At 36.0% G+C, this 16876-nt stretch overlaps 1 protein-coding gene across 7 annotated transcripts in view; it reads right to left on the reverse strand.

Moving 5' to 3' along the window:
* INVS (inversin) overlaps positions 1 to 16876 on the reverse strand; it is a 101446-nt gene that overhangs the window by 54277 nt on the left and 30293 nt on the right. For 5 of the 7 annotated variants that reach the window (XM_063326352.1, XM_063326351.1, XM_063326353.1 and 2 more), the window contains one exon: positions 1553 to 1726. In XM_063326352.1, the coding sequence (XP_063182422.1) occupies positions 1553 to 1726 (174 nt within the window). Of the gene's footprint in view, positions 1 to 1552; positions 1727 to 8349; positions 8369 to 12609; positions 12750 to 16876 lie in introns of those variants that run through there. The other 2 variants (XM_063326358.1, XM_063326355.1) reach the window with 2 other exon arrangements.

Genomic DNA, 16876 nt, shown 5'->3' on the forward strand with positions numbered 1-16876 from the left:
GTTGGTTATCAGCTGATTCAACTGCACTTGATCAGGGTACGCACATTTGAATCAGTGTTAGATTAGTGCCAGGTGTGGGAGTTTTTGCACCAGTTCCAAGATCACTTACAACTTGTAGGAAAGAGACCTTCCTGCTCAATGCTTAAAAAGCCTCCATTATCAGTAATAGTTCCAGTTGTATTCCATACCAAGCCAATGGTAGTTACATAATTGTTTTTTGGTCTTCTTTTTGGGATCTACATTCACAGTGTCTCGCTTTCTGTCACTATATCCTTGCAGAAAAAAATTGTCTTAGGGAATGTTCATATCTCTGGGTTCTTTGAAAGAAGTCTCTCTCAGATTTCAGGATACACAAACTGCTCAAGCACATGAAATTTGCTCCCAGATTAACAGGTTCACAATAATTACTAGAAATCTGTCTACTAAAGGCCATGTGATCATCTTGCAAACAGAACACACATCCAGCATGCCAACAAGAGGGATGAATCTGTTTTGTTCAAAACGTATGTGGAAACACAAGAAATCCTTTACTATAATGTCTGTCAGGACTGTGTGAAAGTCCTATGCATCTTCCTACCCTACTCTTAATGCTAATGGAGGCAACTGTTTCACATCAGTTTTAAATCAAGCATTGCAAAGCACTCAAGAACCACACTAATTTGAGCACCTCAAAAAATATAGTTACTATACATGAAATAACTATTCTTCCTTTTAAAATGGGTTAGTGTGCTATTACTGTGGGCTAGCAGTCACCTCTGTATGAAGGATAATAGCCCAGCAGTTGTCTTAAGAACTGCACCATTTTCCTTCTAAGCTCTATCATCTCTTCTGGCTGGTCATTTCAATGGTAGTCCTTTTTAACAAACATCAGTAGATTACTTCCTGAGGCTCTTAGAAGCCACCATGCTCCTGAAGCAGGCTGGTAATTTTATTGATGTGATAGAGCATGACTTGACTTTGCAAAGGGACATCAGAAAACTCATGACGATATATGCACTATATGATACAGCTTGAAAAGCCACCAGATTTCCTGGCCTTTCAAGCAACTGTTGTCACTACAGATGCAGAAAATTAGTCTGAAGGACTTTATTCTAAGAAGGTAGTAATGTAAAGCTCTGAAGATGTTAAGATTACATTTTCTCCCAAGGAAGTCTGCAGTTTCACAAAACAAATGTCGAAGTAACTAACTGGTGCTCTGCTTCAAATGAAAGTCAATCAACTTCATCATCATACCCCTCTCACTAAATGATGCACTCACAGAAACAGTAGTGCACGTGCATTAATAGTAGACCTTCTGCTGCCATCATCGGGAAAATATTAATATTTCTAAAGGTGATCATTACAATACCATGTCGTGGTTTGGGCCAGATTGGCCACTGAAACGAATGACAGCTGCTCTCCCCCAATTCTGCCACTGCTCCATCAGCGACCATTTTGAAGACTTGGAAAAAATTATTTATTAATTAAATATTTTTTCCACACACAACTGTTTGATGTAACACCAATTTTTAAAGCTGCTACAAGTGTCGTCTTAAATAAGCAGTATTTTTACCTTGTTTCTGTCCTGGGTATCCACTTCTCCAGGTGCCATATGTTTTAGCAATAAAGCTAAACATTTTGGACTTTTGTGACGTGTAGTTAAATGTAATGGTGTCATATCCTCTAAGTCCTTCTGCATCCAGTTCCCTCGACGAGCCAGTAAAAGTTTCATGAAGCGGTAATTTCCCTGGGAAGGAAAAATAGCAGAAATTTATTCCAGTTCATCAAACCAAACGATGACACTGTTTAGCCATATGTACTGTATTACAGTGCCTAAAAACCTGCACTAAACCAGCTCTAAGCTTTGCAAACATCTAATGAAGATTTTTTTGTTAAAAAACATTAACTCTTGATTTTTAAGTTCTGTTTCACAACTTGGTATTAGATACATACCTTCCATTAGCAGACTGTGTAAGACAGGGTTCAGTAATACCAATAATTCTGCAATATTGTCAGACTTTCTTGATAGTTTAACCTCAAAAGAACCATGTAAAAACTGAAATAAGACCATTACATGCTGGTTTCAGCAAGGCAGACAGTTATCCCATGAGGAATAAAACTAAGCATGAAGAAAGATTAAAATTTCCAAAATGAAAGTAAGAAAAATAACAGGGAATGATTCAGAGAGATAAAAGGTACTCATCTGAATAAGTAACAAATACATGGAACAGTGATTGTTTCTTACATTTTTAAATTGGGAACTGTATAAGAGTTTTGATCTATGGTATGCATGATAAATGGATGGGACAGCTAGCTTTGTAACACATTGAAAATACTTAACACTCTGGACTTACTAGGTTTTCAAAAGAAATAATGTAGAAATGCTCCTGTGACTAATAACTGAGGGTGGATCCCAAAGAAAACAATCTGGTTTTATTTCTCAAATCACTGAAGAAACAAGTTAAAAATTAAAGTTACAATCATGCAATCATGAAGAAGCTGTAGTGATTTAAGATATAGCCAGCCTTGACTTGCTACCACCCCTTGCTGGCGGGTTATTTTCCATATAAGACTGATGCTACATACGACATTTCGATGCTTCCACTTCACTTCAATACAAACTCCTTTGGGTTTTTCAAACCACCTTCAGCAGTTAAGGTTCAGTCAAGGACCAGTAACAGCTGGAGCAATAACTCATTAAAGCAAAACATCTGGATCTAACTCATGTCATAATGTTTGAAACATCCCTATTCTTTTCCCACTCTAACTTTTAATGTTTCCTGCAGTGAAAGGAGTGTGCTGTCTCCCAATTTTGCTCACTGCCTCCCAGTGTTTCCCAAAATATTAGTTTTTGCCAATTTCACATATTGACTGTTCAAGTAAAAGTGTCAATTACCCATAAATATAATGAAAATAGAAAGCTCAAAAGAGAAGAGAAAAGAGAAAAGCTGCAGCATTCGGAGACAATGTACACAGGAAAGGTGACACTCAAATCAATAGAAGTCATGTCTTTGGATCCTTCTGCTTATGGATCTACCTGCAAATTAACATATATCAGTCTGCTACAACTCTTCCATAAATCCTATAAGTTAACTTAGTCCCTTTAAGCTGTCTTTGGAAAAACAATGAAAAAAAGGTAGCCATGTAGAGAAAGGCAATCAGTGCTAATGAATGGGGGCCATTCTGTACATCATAAAACTCAGAATTGTGAATCACTTTGTCAGCGGAATGGTAGGGTGGAGATGAGCCAAAGGATTCCAGAGGGCCCCGCAGTATCCACTGCCAGGGCATAAAAATATTCCAGTTTCATTTTCCATAGCAGCCATAAACATTGGAAGGGCAGATTTTACATATGTTACTGTTCTGCTCTTTGTCTAATAAAAATGGAAGAGTTGAGCTTTATGTGGGCAGAATGGATTTCACCAAGTACACCTAAAATAAATGAATGCCATTTTTTTTCCTGCTATACTATTTCATTTTAAAATACAAAACAGGGAAAGCAAGTCATGAATGAGCTCAGATGAAATAACCTCTTCCTGCTTCTACAGTTCATTGTCATCGGTTCTTGCTCTTCAGTGAAAGCCTACAAGAAGTCTGCCAAAAACCTTACCACAAACCTGCCTGAAAATGCAAACTTCTCTTGCCAGACACAGCATGGCTACTGTACTCTTCAACAGCATTCACAGCGAGTACTGACTAATTCTCTTTCTTCCGCTTGGCGTCAGGGAAAGCATAACCTTAGGATTTTGTCCCTTTAATACACAGACACGCATCAAGGCATACACTGAACTACAGAGGCAGAACAGCATAATGTCTGCACAGCTACTAATCCTCCCAGTACACACTCAAAATGAATTAATGATAAATTTGGGAATGAGTTAGGGATGAAAAAACTCCTCATTATTGCCATTATATTTTACAGGTAAATATAAGAAGAATTTGCAAAATTCATTAAAAAAGAAAAAAACTAGGAAAAAAAAAATCACAGTGTATCATGATGTGGTTGGGAATTAGACTGGGAGAAGACAACGTTAAATAACTTGAGAGAATACTAGTCTTGGAAGAAATATAGCTGCTTTTCTCCATCACAGAGGATAATGCATTTGGTTTGTTTTCAGTACTTCCTGGCTCAATGTGCATGCATACACATGAAAGAAAAAAAAAATTTATTTTCTCTTGTTGATGGAAACTTATTGGAAGATTTACAAGTATATTGTGCTTTTTGAATGAATTCAGATGAAAAAAAGAGTCAAAGTTAAAATAATACATAAAACTAAGGAAACATGCATTTTTATTATTAGTGTGTCTTTCCCTATACTGTATTTTATTTTTGCTGTTATGCATTTTTCCACCCGTTACTACCATATTATTCTGTTGCATGCTTAGCCACCAACAAATCCCTCTCCTCAAGAAATGAATCTGTAATAAATCCCCTCATTTTGAAACACAAAAGATTCTGTTTTTTCCAAATGATTTAAGTTTTTTTAAAACATGACCACAGAAAACACCAGTACTTACATTACTTATTTGTAATGATCCTATTCATGCTCTTACTTCTGACTGCTATTCTTTACTTTAGTAATAGCATGAATGTTGCTGTGTTTCTTTCACTTGTTAGAAAATAATACCATCCCTATTAATGACAAAGGAAAACTTCCCCACCTTCAGTTGATTACTGCTTAAGTAAATTATCCATGTGTCCTGAAGGCAGATTTAATTTAGATCTTACTAGGCAGAGGAGGGAAAAAGTATGCTTAATCTGAAAAGCAGTTACTAGTCAAATTCCTGAATTTTTAGAAAATTCTTACATACAATAGCTTGCTAGTTTTAACTCCTAGAAAATGCACTTGATTGGCCTAAAGATTCCTGGGCAGCATGAAGCGCTTTGGATCACCCCATGGTCTCTTAACATTGACAATGTCTCTGAAATGGTTCTGTTACACTGTGAAAACATTATGAGCAAGAAGGATTAAATACTGGTACAGAAAACTCAGTTTCTGGTAGCCAAAGTTTACTGAGTCTTAAAATTCTTTTATGTTCTATTACAATTATTTTTAGCCAAAAGACTCAAACCTGTATGCAAACTACAGCACGGTTTCAGAGAACAGCTGGCAACTAGCTTCAGCATAATCAGAAGAAACACTTCTGCTATTTCAAAATTTCAGCCACATATATTAACTGCAATGGAGTATAACACATATTTTGGTAGACAGATAGTTCAATAAGCAATCATTGCTCTGCCATCAAGTAATGACTTTGAAGAAAGTTCTGGACTCCAAGCTTAACTGCTAAGCAGTCGGAAAAAACTTTCTTTTCCTGAATGTTTCAATAGAGAAAAAAAGCGATGGGAGAAACACCTTAGTTGGAATCAGTGAATTTGCCAGAATTCAGATAATCCCTGAAATTGAAAAATTATCCCCCAAATTGCAAATTCATTCAGAAAAAAAACCTGTCTAGTATTTTCTATATGACTCTATTGCCAGGAACAAGTTCCAGGAGAAAACTGCCAGTAAACTCTTTTCTACCAACTTTTCCAGGCCTACAAGGCCATGTGTTTATTTCTTCATCCATCTAAAGCAGCTTTTTCAACCTATTCTCTCTCCCTGGCCTGCTGAGGGAAGGGGAGCGAGAGAGCAGCTGGGTGGGCATCTGGCAACCAGCCAAAGTCAATCCACCCCATACGGTCACCGAAGCGACAGGCTAAAGAAAAAAACGAGCTCTGTACTGTAACAGTGTTTTTATGATTCTGATTGTAGGTTGATACTGAAATTACTGATGGTGGTATTACCAATGCACTAAAAACATCAGCCTCACACTGCACATCACGCCACTCTATACAGCCAGGCACAGCCCTGCTCTAAGTCGCCCAGTACCTTTGTTTCAAACACTTCCTTAGAACTTGGCCCATGGTACCTTCACTCAGCAGTGTGAAGACTAGGGAAAGAACATTTCTTTTTCCTTTCCTTGGATCAGCAGCAGTCCTCTTCTTCCCTAGCAAACTAATGGAGAACAGGAGACCTAGTATGTGACCGAACCTAACACGGGCATATGGGTATAGGGAAAAAGGTATTCCTGCATCACTGTGAAGCCACTCTACACCTAAAGCCTTTCTGGGTCAGGTTTCAGCCTTCCCCCAAAACAAAAAGGCAGACACAGGTTCCTACTGGTCCACTGTCCAAAACAGTTCAATTTACTGCAACTTTTAGAGCAATCATATTTTCATATTATTGTTAGGAAGGCTTGAATAATGTCACCCATCCCTACTAGCTGGCTCTCTGGTAATAGGTAACACAAGAGACCAACCAACCTAACATAGAAAACACTACCATAAAAATACAGCTGTACAAATATTCCAGCACCCAAAATGAAAAAGAGGTTTTGATTCTATGATTTTTGCTCCCCACATGATATCTAGCAGTATAGGAAAGATTCAGAGTTGTTAATGGAACTTTTTACTGTACCTATTCAATACAGGTAGATAATTTAATACATTCCAAGACACATTGTTAAAGCGTGAATCTTAGACTAACACAGAGCTAATAACAAACTGCTGTAGTTAATCCTGTTTCTTGTGAAAGGTTTTATTCTTCATGTAAGCAAAATTCTTCCAGAGATTTCTCAGCACACACAAGTGTTAACCTCCTTACAGGTGACAGGATATTCTCTCCTCAACTGTGAGATATCATGCATGTTCCCTCTGAGACAGCTTAACTTGCCAGAAGAGAGGTCACGTACAGTGCTCTGCTACGTTTGGTAGAAGCCTGGCAATGCCAGTGGGGATCACTGCTCAGCTATCAGGAAACAGAAGAACAACTGCAATTAATACTTACTAGGAACATATTACTTCCTCTCCTCTTAGCTGGCTAAAATCTGACGCTTTTCTGATTCAGAATTGAAAAGAAACTGAGTACAGTTCCTGTAAAATGTATAATGTTTTCTTTCTGTGAACTGAAAGTCAAAGTCTGTAACAGCAGTAGGGGCATTTAGAGTAACATCGTATAAAATACATACATGTTAAAACCTGGATTACTGACTATTGTAATGTAAAATAAAACACCACCTGAAACAGAGGAGGTATCTTAATACCAAGTGTGCGTATACTGAAACTAAGTCTCACCACAGACGTCTCCTAGACAGTCATTAAGTAGATAAGGGTCCAAACACTTTTCCCAACTACAGATAATACCAAAAGACAGTAGACAAGTACAGTTATAAACAGAACAGGAACCAACCCTCTTAAATCTGTTAATATTCTTTCTCCTTGTATTAATTACATTTTATATGGCTAAAGCCTCAGTAAATCGATATCCCTCTCCTGGACCAGATGTGGTTCTAGAAGAAATGGAAAGGATAAACAGAAGGGGGAAATAGAACCATTTCATCTAAATCCTAAATGAATGACAGCATATCAGTTTCACTGTAGTCCAGATTGCCATTTATTATGCACCAACAATCAGGAAGACTTTGAAGAATCCCAAATAAAATTCTCCTGGGCACATAATGATGAATGATGCTTAAGTATTTTGCAAAGCAAACTTTTAAGTATTTCAGAGACAAACAAGCTTGCTTTAAAGAGTTCACCTGGGTTCCAGAAACATTCTGCTGATGCGCAACAGAGCTCCATGAAAATTTATTTCCCTTCTCATCCCACTATTTCTAGGTGAGTTAACTTGGTCATTATATCACCATATGCTTCTACGCTCTGACTAACCACTTCTACTACCCTGTAGTGTGGATATACCTCTGAGGTTGCACTTTTCATCTTTGGATTTTAAAAATATACTACATAGGTAGGTAAATATAACATCATTTGACAAAGGGAGAAACAGAGCTGTACAAGATAAGGCTATAGGTCAGAGGAATATGTACACTTCTCCAAGTGTCAAAAGCACATCCATAGATAGTCTACCATCACCTTGTCATCACTGGGTTAAGAGGGGCCAAGACTTACAAAAAATTGCTTATTTCCCTATTCACTGCTGAGACCACATTTTCAAGAAGCATAATGATTCTAATCCATGTGAAATATTTAACATGACTTGAAAGACTGATTTGTAATAATTTATAATGTAGCGCACACGAGCTGACTACTGACTGTTACAGCACAGCTACATTTGGTTTTCGGAATACCTACAATAGGCTTGTGAAGATTTATTTGACTGTAAGGGTTGCTAGAGAGCTAGCAAAAAGGCAGCCCAGCATCTCTATATAACCTCCTGGTAAACACGGCAGGAGTCATTAAAAAGAATGCCAAGCTGTTAAACCGTGAAGATGCTACTTTGGCTCCAATTCAAAATTACATACTTGCTTTCCCAGTACTGGGAACAGACAGACCAAAAGAACATAAAACAATTTAAAAGCGATCCTTACAAAGGAGGTGGTTTTTAAGGGCTCTTCATTGCCGACAGTCCTAGGCACTGAAGATGCAGTCAGGGCATATGCTTCCAGCAGAAGAGAAAGCCTTAGAAATATTTACAGATAAACCACAAATTAGAACCGAAGGTTAAAAATTACCATCTAGGTTACTACAGCACCATAGGAGTAAGGACATGTAATCCTTTTCAAAAAATTGCTAGATATTTCTTCCAGGTGGAATTACCGTGTTTTGGATTTTTCCCCCTCATTTCTCTCAGTTTTGGGCTGGGTTTTTTAGCTTTTGTTTGTTGCTTTTTTTAAGACACCTCCACACACACACACTTCACTCTTTCTACCCATGAAAGTACAGTGCAGGTTTTAAAACCTAAACAAGCATTGGTGTTTTTATCTCTACATTCCCCCCAAAATACTGTCAGCTCTCTGCAGTCATCCTAGTTTGAACTCATTTGTTTTGAACACCAGCAGGCAGAGATTACAGAGCGTACCAGAAGAGGTCACACTAAGCAGTTTACTGAATGGCAATGATACTTCTCTATTGCTAGTGCATATATCTTGTTAGATATGCCAAAAACCGCATTTCTCTCATCAATTAAGTACATTCTCCAATAAATTAGCACATTGATGTCCTTCTCAGTCATTTTCAAATAATAAATTCATAATACATAGAATAAATTGTTCTTCCCTCCCTCCCCGCCCATCCCCCGTCCCCCCTCCCCCACTTGCATTTTGGAGTATCATATTCTCAACTGTTTCAATTACTTTTAGTATCCCAGACACTCCAATCCTGCCTTTGACACAGAGTAATCCCCAATCTTGTGTCACTCTGAAGTATCCTTAGAAAAAATACTACTTGTGATGCTAAGTTTGTTAATCAAAAACATTGACTAATACTAGATTCAAGTGCAACTATTGAGGAACTCCAATATACTCCTGATCTTACAGTTCATATTTCAGCTGTATTTGTTTTCAGTTCATTATCAAATTCTTTACCATACCTTTTGTGTCCTAATTTCCCATTTAACTTGCAATTTTCCATCTAGCACTCCAGTAAATAATTTCATGCAGGCCTAAAAAGGCAATCTGTTGAATTTATTTCTAGAAAGTCAGCTAGCAAAATATCCAGCTAGTCTTGAAGAACCTACTGCTGACAGTGTGGTGCACATTTTACCCAATTTTCTATTTATGTTTATATATTTATCCCTTAGAAACTCATTTTTAATTGTTGCATGCTACTAAGGTCAAATAGGTTACTTCTTTCAGCTACTTTTCTTCCTTAAGACATTATTTATGAGCATTCAAAAATGTTATTGAATACCCCAAATTCTGCAATGTTACGATTCCTAAAGAATGTTTCATTGATTAAAACTCTTCTGTGCCTTGTCCCTTGCTGTTTCTGTACTGTTAAAATGAGATTTATCAAAATCAGGCATTAACGTCTGACCACAGCTCCTGACCGAGAGAACCCGCAGTAACTGAGCCTGGTCAGTCAGTGCATGGAAGACTGCAGTGGGAAGTGGCAAAGTGGAAAAATAAAAATCCCCACAAATGCAGAAGCACAAAGGTCGACCTGTTTAAAGGGGTGAGTTCAAAGACAAGGGAGAAGGAGTAACAGTGCTGCAAGGTCACCATCCCTGACAGTAGGGATTTTGGAGATCTGATAATTATACGTCCCACCATAGTTTAATAATTTATTAGCTTATTAAATTTTGATTTTTGAAATATATTCATTATTAATTAAGCAGCACTTATGTAAGACGTTTTAGCACAATTTTCTCAGTATACTCTTGAAAAAAGAGACACTATTTAACAATCAATAACTCCCCTTCAGAGGAATATAATATATAATTCAGTTATTTTTACTCTTTCACAAACAGAACACTAGAAAATTACTATAATTGAATTAATCGCAAAATTAAAACAGGTCTGCTTTTCTAAGACTACACAATTGTAGCATTGGCAGTGATTACACTTTTTTTGTCTTTAATTATTATTCACGTTTTAATTTTCCTTTTTAAATTCATAAGTCATATTTAATAAAGTGGAGCTGGGTACGTAACAACAGCCTGAGAGCAGGAAATTAATTGTATCATAGGTTATAACCTATATATCACTCTTGTACACTGTTCCTTTGGTTTAGACCCAGTCTGTGGGAGAACAAGAGCTGGAAAGGTGCATGGAAATTAAACATCATACCAGGCCACCGATCTGCTTTCCCAAAGCAGCACGTTCTGCCCCACATATACCAGTTCTTATTCTAACATAACAAAAAAAGTGAAATAGATTGCTATGATTTTTTTAACAGTCAGATTAAATATTAAACCTTTTAAACCCAGGACTCCTTAAAAGTAATTCGGACTTACATGAAGTTTAATCGTTGCTCATGTCTGAAATGCAAAATTATCTATACTTCAATAGTAACACAGAAGTTCCTAAAGTCAGTATAAATTCAGTATACATTATCAAATAATAAATTGTATTGTGCACTCAGACACTCACTGGGGTAAAATATGAACAACACGAAAAGTAATTTAGATTTTACCTTAAAACCCAAGCAGAATATAGCAGCCACTTTGCACTACATTAGCACATTTTACCAACAGATTAGCACAGAAGTTGAGAACAGCTCTTTGCTGTCAGATGCTGCCAAGAAGCAGCGAAAGTCAAAAAACTTGAACTCCTTAATTGATAGCTAAGCCTTTAAAAGAGAAACATATCCATGAGCTTCCCATTTTAAAACAAAAATTGCAACTGAATTTAACCTGCTTATGTCCACAGAGTAGAAATGGCTGTCTTTGACCTACTCAATCTTACAGAAGATAATCTTACTACATACACAAACACACATACTCTCTCTCTTTCCAGCAAGCAGGTGCTGAAGAGAAGATGCTTCATCCAACAGATCAACTTGGTCACAAATTTTCAAAACCTGAGAATTTTAATAACTTTGGAAAGAAAAGGGGCTGTGCACAAGTTTTCTTTGGAGATTGTTTCATCTATTAGTATCCTTCTGAGAAGCAGCACGTTCTCAGAAAATCAGACAACCAACTTAGCATGACAGGGAGCATATGAAGGACTTTCTGCAACCAACACCTGCCAGTTTTAGTAGCTTTTCGGGGAACAAACTAAGCACTTATAAAAACAGAAGCTGTGACTATCATACTTCTAATTTTATACATATAGGAACAGAATACTGTTCCAAAAGCAAATTAAATCCATACATCAAAAGGAGCATTTTGATATGCTTATTTTATTAGCTAACTGCCAGAAATCTGACAAGAATTCTTCAGAATAAAAGTTATTAAAATAGATCCTAGCAAGTAGATATATTAATTAAATTGCAAATAAGAATTATTTAGTTATAAATTAACAACACGTGTTTTGAAAAATTATCTATGCATGAAATAGTGAAACTTCTTTATTTCTAGTACAATGAAACTGAATTAATATTGCCTGGTTACAACAGCTATAAGCCCGTAAGAGCTACCTTCTAAAGGTATATGACTGCACTGTTCTTGCACTCCTTGAATCTTAGTAATTTTTTTTAACAGTTCCTCAAAAAAATAAAATAAATTCAGTATAGCTACTTAAAACCTCAATTTCTAGTTAAAAAGAGTAAAGTCACCATCAAAATAGGAGGCTGCCTCTCTGGTTATCACATGCTATATTGCCATATAGGTTCAACACACACAATATTCTTATTGAGCAAAGAAGCTCATGACAAAGTTTATGTAAAATTTTGAATATGTTTAAATGTTAATACATTTTAATATATTTTAAATTTCAATTGCTATATCAAGACTACACAAAGTTAGAATCACAGACAAGATCCCAATAACTTTTTTCCTCATCTCCGCCATAACAAATATTATTTTGATATGTAAACCATGAGTAGGGAAAAAAAATTCTATTTTATCCGTAAATCTTAACAGTTGGATTAATCATTCTTCATTAAAACATAGCAGGTGCAAAAATATTGTTACTGTTTAATGAGACCACACCAAATGAGAAGGTGAATAAATCAAATTGTTTCATAAATTTAAAGTATGGTGATCTTATTCATCAATCTGATTGCGAAGTCCTACAGAACAAATACACTGAAGTGTTTCTATTAAACATCACAGTTATAAGGACATTCTCAATCCTTTCCAAATACTCCCTTCAACCTTTGGGACATATGCTTGGTATGCTGGGCAAGAATTAAGATACTGAAGATTATCATTATTAGCTCATTTTTTCTGCATACTGTCTACTCACCGTGGCAGTCTATACTATGTTATAAAAAAAGTCAGCAGAGGTAGTAGAGAAGGTAGCCCTTCCTGTTCTCTGCACCCCCTAGTCAGCTGGAGGATGACAGTCAGAAGACTTGATTTCCACATGCATCTTCTGTAAAGTAGCTGCGGAGTGAATGGAAACAACCCATGTCTGAACAGACAGCTAAAATATAATAATGTAAATTTTATTAATTATTTTTATTAATTATAGGGAGTTAAACCAGTATTTTTTCTAGCTCTGAACAACTTCAGTCACAGCTGGATCAGTTTAATTCAAGAAAACTTGAAATCAAGTGTTTAGGTAGTTTTAATTTGAGCAAAACTAAGCAGTTAGCTCCTTGATTAAAAACATAACTGAAAAATAAAAGTAAGTAAAAGAAAATCTTTAGGATTATTGTTTTAGACATAACCCTTAGCAGTCATCCACTGAACTACAGCTTTGAAAAAAACCCTGTAAGCTATTTATTACCTCTGCATGAACAAGGATGATGCCATGTCTTCTAACAAACCAATGTCAAATTTAAATATGTAATGTTTTGCTAATTCTTTCAAGTCAACCATAGCAAAAACGTCACTGATTTTGACAATGGGTTTAATCTCACAAAGTACCCTTTTAGCAACTTTTGTTAGCAGCATCCTAGACTCAAAAGTAAAACATTCAAGTGGAGGGAACCCCTCAGACAGCTGAATAGTAACCTTATTTACCAATTCTGAAGTTGAACATATTCATCTGTCTGGCAAAGCATCGTAGGCAGCACATCAGCCAAGAACATTAGTACAACTTGAGACCAGTTCTGCCTATCAGGCATTTTGACTGCAAGCAAGGTGGTTTCTGAACTTAGAGCGCTTCTCCCTAAAGCCTCTTGCAAGATTGGCTTCAATATCTTGGTTTCCATAGGAATAGACAGATCTATCAACTGGCATGCAGTCAAAGAACACAATAGAGAAGACAACAGACCAGTGCTGTAAAAGCCAAGGTAAAACTGTTTCCCAGCATAAGTTGAAGGAAAATAGGTGTTTGCATCTTAGAGCCTTTGACCTCATTTATCCATGGTCTGTACATGGTGTTTCTGTGTAGTGTTCTCAGCTCTTCTGCTCTAAATTTTATGATCTACCTACAGAAATTAGTGGCTTTCCTGCAAAAACCACTTCAAGGATGAAAATGCAATTAGCATTCTCATTTCCAGTTGATCTCTTCTACTGTAACTGGACTTGTTTTCTTGTAGTGTTCTTTTGAAGTCATTCAGGCAGAAGTACCCACAACACACAATCTCTGGGGATTCACAAGAAAACCTGAGACACATCAGCCACATTTACAGGATCACTGCCCACCTCTTCAAAAAGAATCAAAGACTAAGTTGTCAAGAAATATTGTATTTCAAAAAATACTATGATTTGAAAGATTTGGCAGCAAGTACTGACCCTCTCCTCCCCAAAAATACAAATACTAGAAAATATTTACTACACTCATTTTCTTCACTTTAACAGCTTTAAGTTGAAGAGTCTTAAACTAAGAGTAGTGTTAAAAAATGAAGAAAATACCTCTCTGAAATATATATCTTTCTTTTGAAAAATGGCATTTTCATATAGTCACATTCTTCTCGAATCCTAGTAAAGTTTGGATTTATGTCCATATTTATAATGTTCTTTCCATTTTTATTAATTACCTATATACTTCACATACCCAATATTCTGCTCCACGGCTCTTATTGCTTAGTTATAACATACATTACCTAATGCCTCCTAAGGTTCCCACCTCTTTTCTAGAAACATAACACAAGTTAGGATGGTTTTAGCAACAAATTAAAAAACCCTCCATAATCTTCTTACACACAGAAATTTTTAAATTGTATAAGCTCATACTTTAAGAGGACAAACCTACATTTTAGACAGACTTCATATGATTTTCCATTATTCTAGATACGTTTCTATGCCATGTCCAGATTTCTATTTAAAAATCTAATAAAAATATTATAAAGAACAGTATTACCCATGATAGAATTCAACCTAAAGACCAAGTTCTCAGTGACAGCTACAAGTCCAGTCAAAGTTCTCACTTTTTACCCCAATTTTGTGCAGTAATGTTTCATTCTGGAAGCAAAGTAATTGCCATTGCTACTTAGCATTGCTCTGATCAGTACAGTGTCACTACTGCCTTGTATTTCTTAATTGCACACCTCTAAGGACTTGTGTATGTGATGTCCTTACAGACTCCTGGAAGGAACATTGCTTGCAAAATGAAAACTTCTCATATATACTTATTGTTGAGCCTATATTCCCAGAATTTTTTGTTATGACTTTAGCTGCTGGTTTATTTGAAAATAAATTCATGTCTTTTAATTGATTTAAGTATATTTCAAACATCTTAAGTCCTATAACAAGCCATTGTGTGAAATAATGACAAAGCTACATACCAAATTCTATTTTATGAGAAAAGTTCGCCAGCCACAGTGAAATTTCCAGAACTATTACAGAATTAGACAGACAAGCCATAATAAAAATAACCTGCAATAAAGGTAGGTCTGCCCTTACTTTAAATAATTACTGAGATGAGACACTTGAGGCTACTTTTATACAGGGAAATTTTTTATAGCTTCTATAGACACTACAGTGACATTTGAGATCTAAAATGAAGTCAGAATCTACTTATAGTACTGGTAAATAAATCAAAGCCTTAGTAAGCTACTCAAACTACATCCCAGCAGTAGTAAAAGTACTAGATTTATTATCTTTGTTCAGACTATAGGCAGCTAAAATAATAATTCAAGCTTGGTGTTTCTTAAAGTCTTCCCAAATCTATATGATACTAGCAGAACATTGACAAAACATGTCCTCTGTGTATATATATATATTTAAGTTTAAACATTCCCATCAGAAGGCTCAATATATACAGATGATATTCCTAACATAAATTACTTAATATTTCAGTATAAATCGTTCCTCATTAATAAAATTTGGTAGCACTCTTCATTAAATAAAAAATGTGTTGCAAAAAAGGGTTCCAAAGTGCTCTACAAAGAGACCAAAAATTCGTAATTTTAATAGAAAAGTTAAACTAATTTTGTATTTTATGAAATGCTGACACGAACTGTCACTTTCCAGGAAACAACAGAATTTGCTTACGTAGTTTATACATATCCATTTTCACTTGAGTGTGATTCACCTAATTCTCTTTAATCAACAATTTAACCAACTGTGTACAGACAAAAAGAGAGACAAATGAAAGATTAGTGCTCCTGGAGTTTGTGGCTGGCCATAAGAACTGAATTTATTTTTCAAACTCCTTCTATAGCAACAGCCTTGCATCCTGAAGACATCCTATCTAGTATACTATTGATTCAAATGACAAGCCTGAGCATCAGATTAAGGATGTGTCAGACACCTGATAGAAGATTCCTGGAGAATTCAGCAGAAAGGTGTCCTGTTTCAAAATGATCTATTGCTGGTACTACATTTATTGAAGCATGTGTGGAAACATTTAACAAAAACCCAATTCACTTAAAATTAGAATAACATTTATAATCACAGAAAATAAATGCCTTCACTTTTTACTACAGAATACCTGGGAAAAGTCACCTCATTCAAACAGAAATCACCAAACAGTTCAGAAAACTGAACTAAACCAAACTAGTGATAGTCCTGTTTTAATTTGTCAGTGCCAAATCCAGACACAAACAAGTAAGCAGCCTCTCAGTCCCAACACCAATATTTCCTCTTGTAACCAAAAAAGATCACTTGTGAGGTCAGCTGCAGAGGGGCAATTAATGCAAGAACGATGTTTTATAAAGGACACTCAAACAGGGAGATGCCTTTGCCTGTAAAGCTATTTTTTAAGGTACAGACTTGGCAGCAGACATCAATGTCCTGGGAGAAGAGCTGGGCAAGTCACTTGTGCATCGAGGGATGCCACAATACTAATGCTAAAGGAACAGCAAGAAGTGAAACAAAATGAAATCTATTCAGATATGAACCGTAACACTCAAAGTACAGTTTACAAGTTTACAAAGAATCACAGTTTTAAAATGCAACCATTGATTTTCAAATTCAAATGCTGGAGAATTTTTCACCTTTCCTTTGAATAAAACAAAATGAGAGAGAGGGGACAGCCATTTGATAACACTATGTAAAAGAGACCTAGCAGTTGAAAACCACGATAACTAAGTCAACTGAAAACAGCCAAACATCAAGCAACATGCAGTAACGCCCTGTAGAAAAAGCACTGCTTGTATCTGTGCAAAGCACTTGCTTTT

This window comes from Chroicocephalus ridibundus, chromosome 2, assembly GCF_963924245.1.
Source record: "Chroicocephalus ridibundus chromosome 2, bChrRid1.1, whole genome shotgun sequence".
Taxonomy (NCBI): domain Eukaryota; kingdom Metazoa; phylum Chordata; class Aves; order Charadriiformes; family Laridae; genus Chroicocephalus; species Chroicocephalus ridibundus.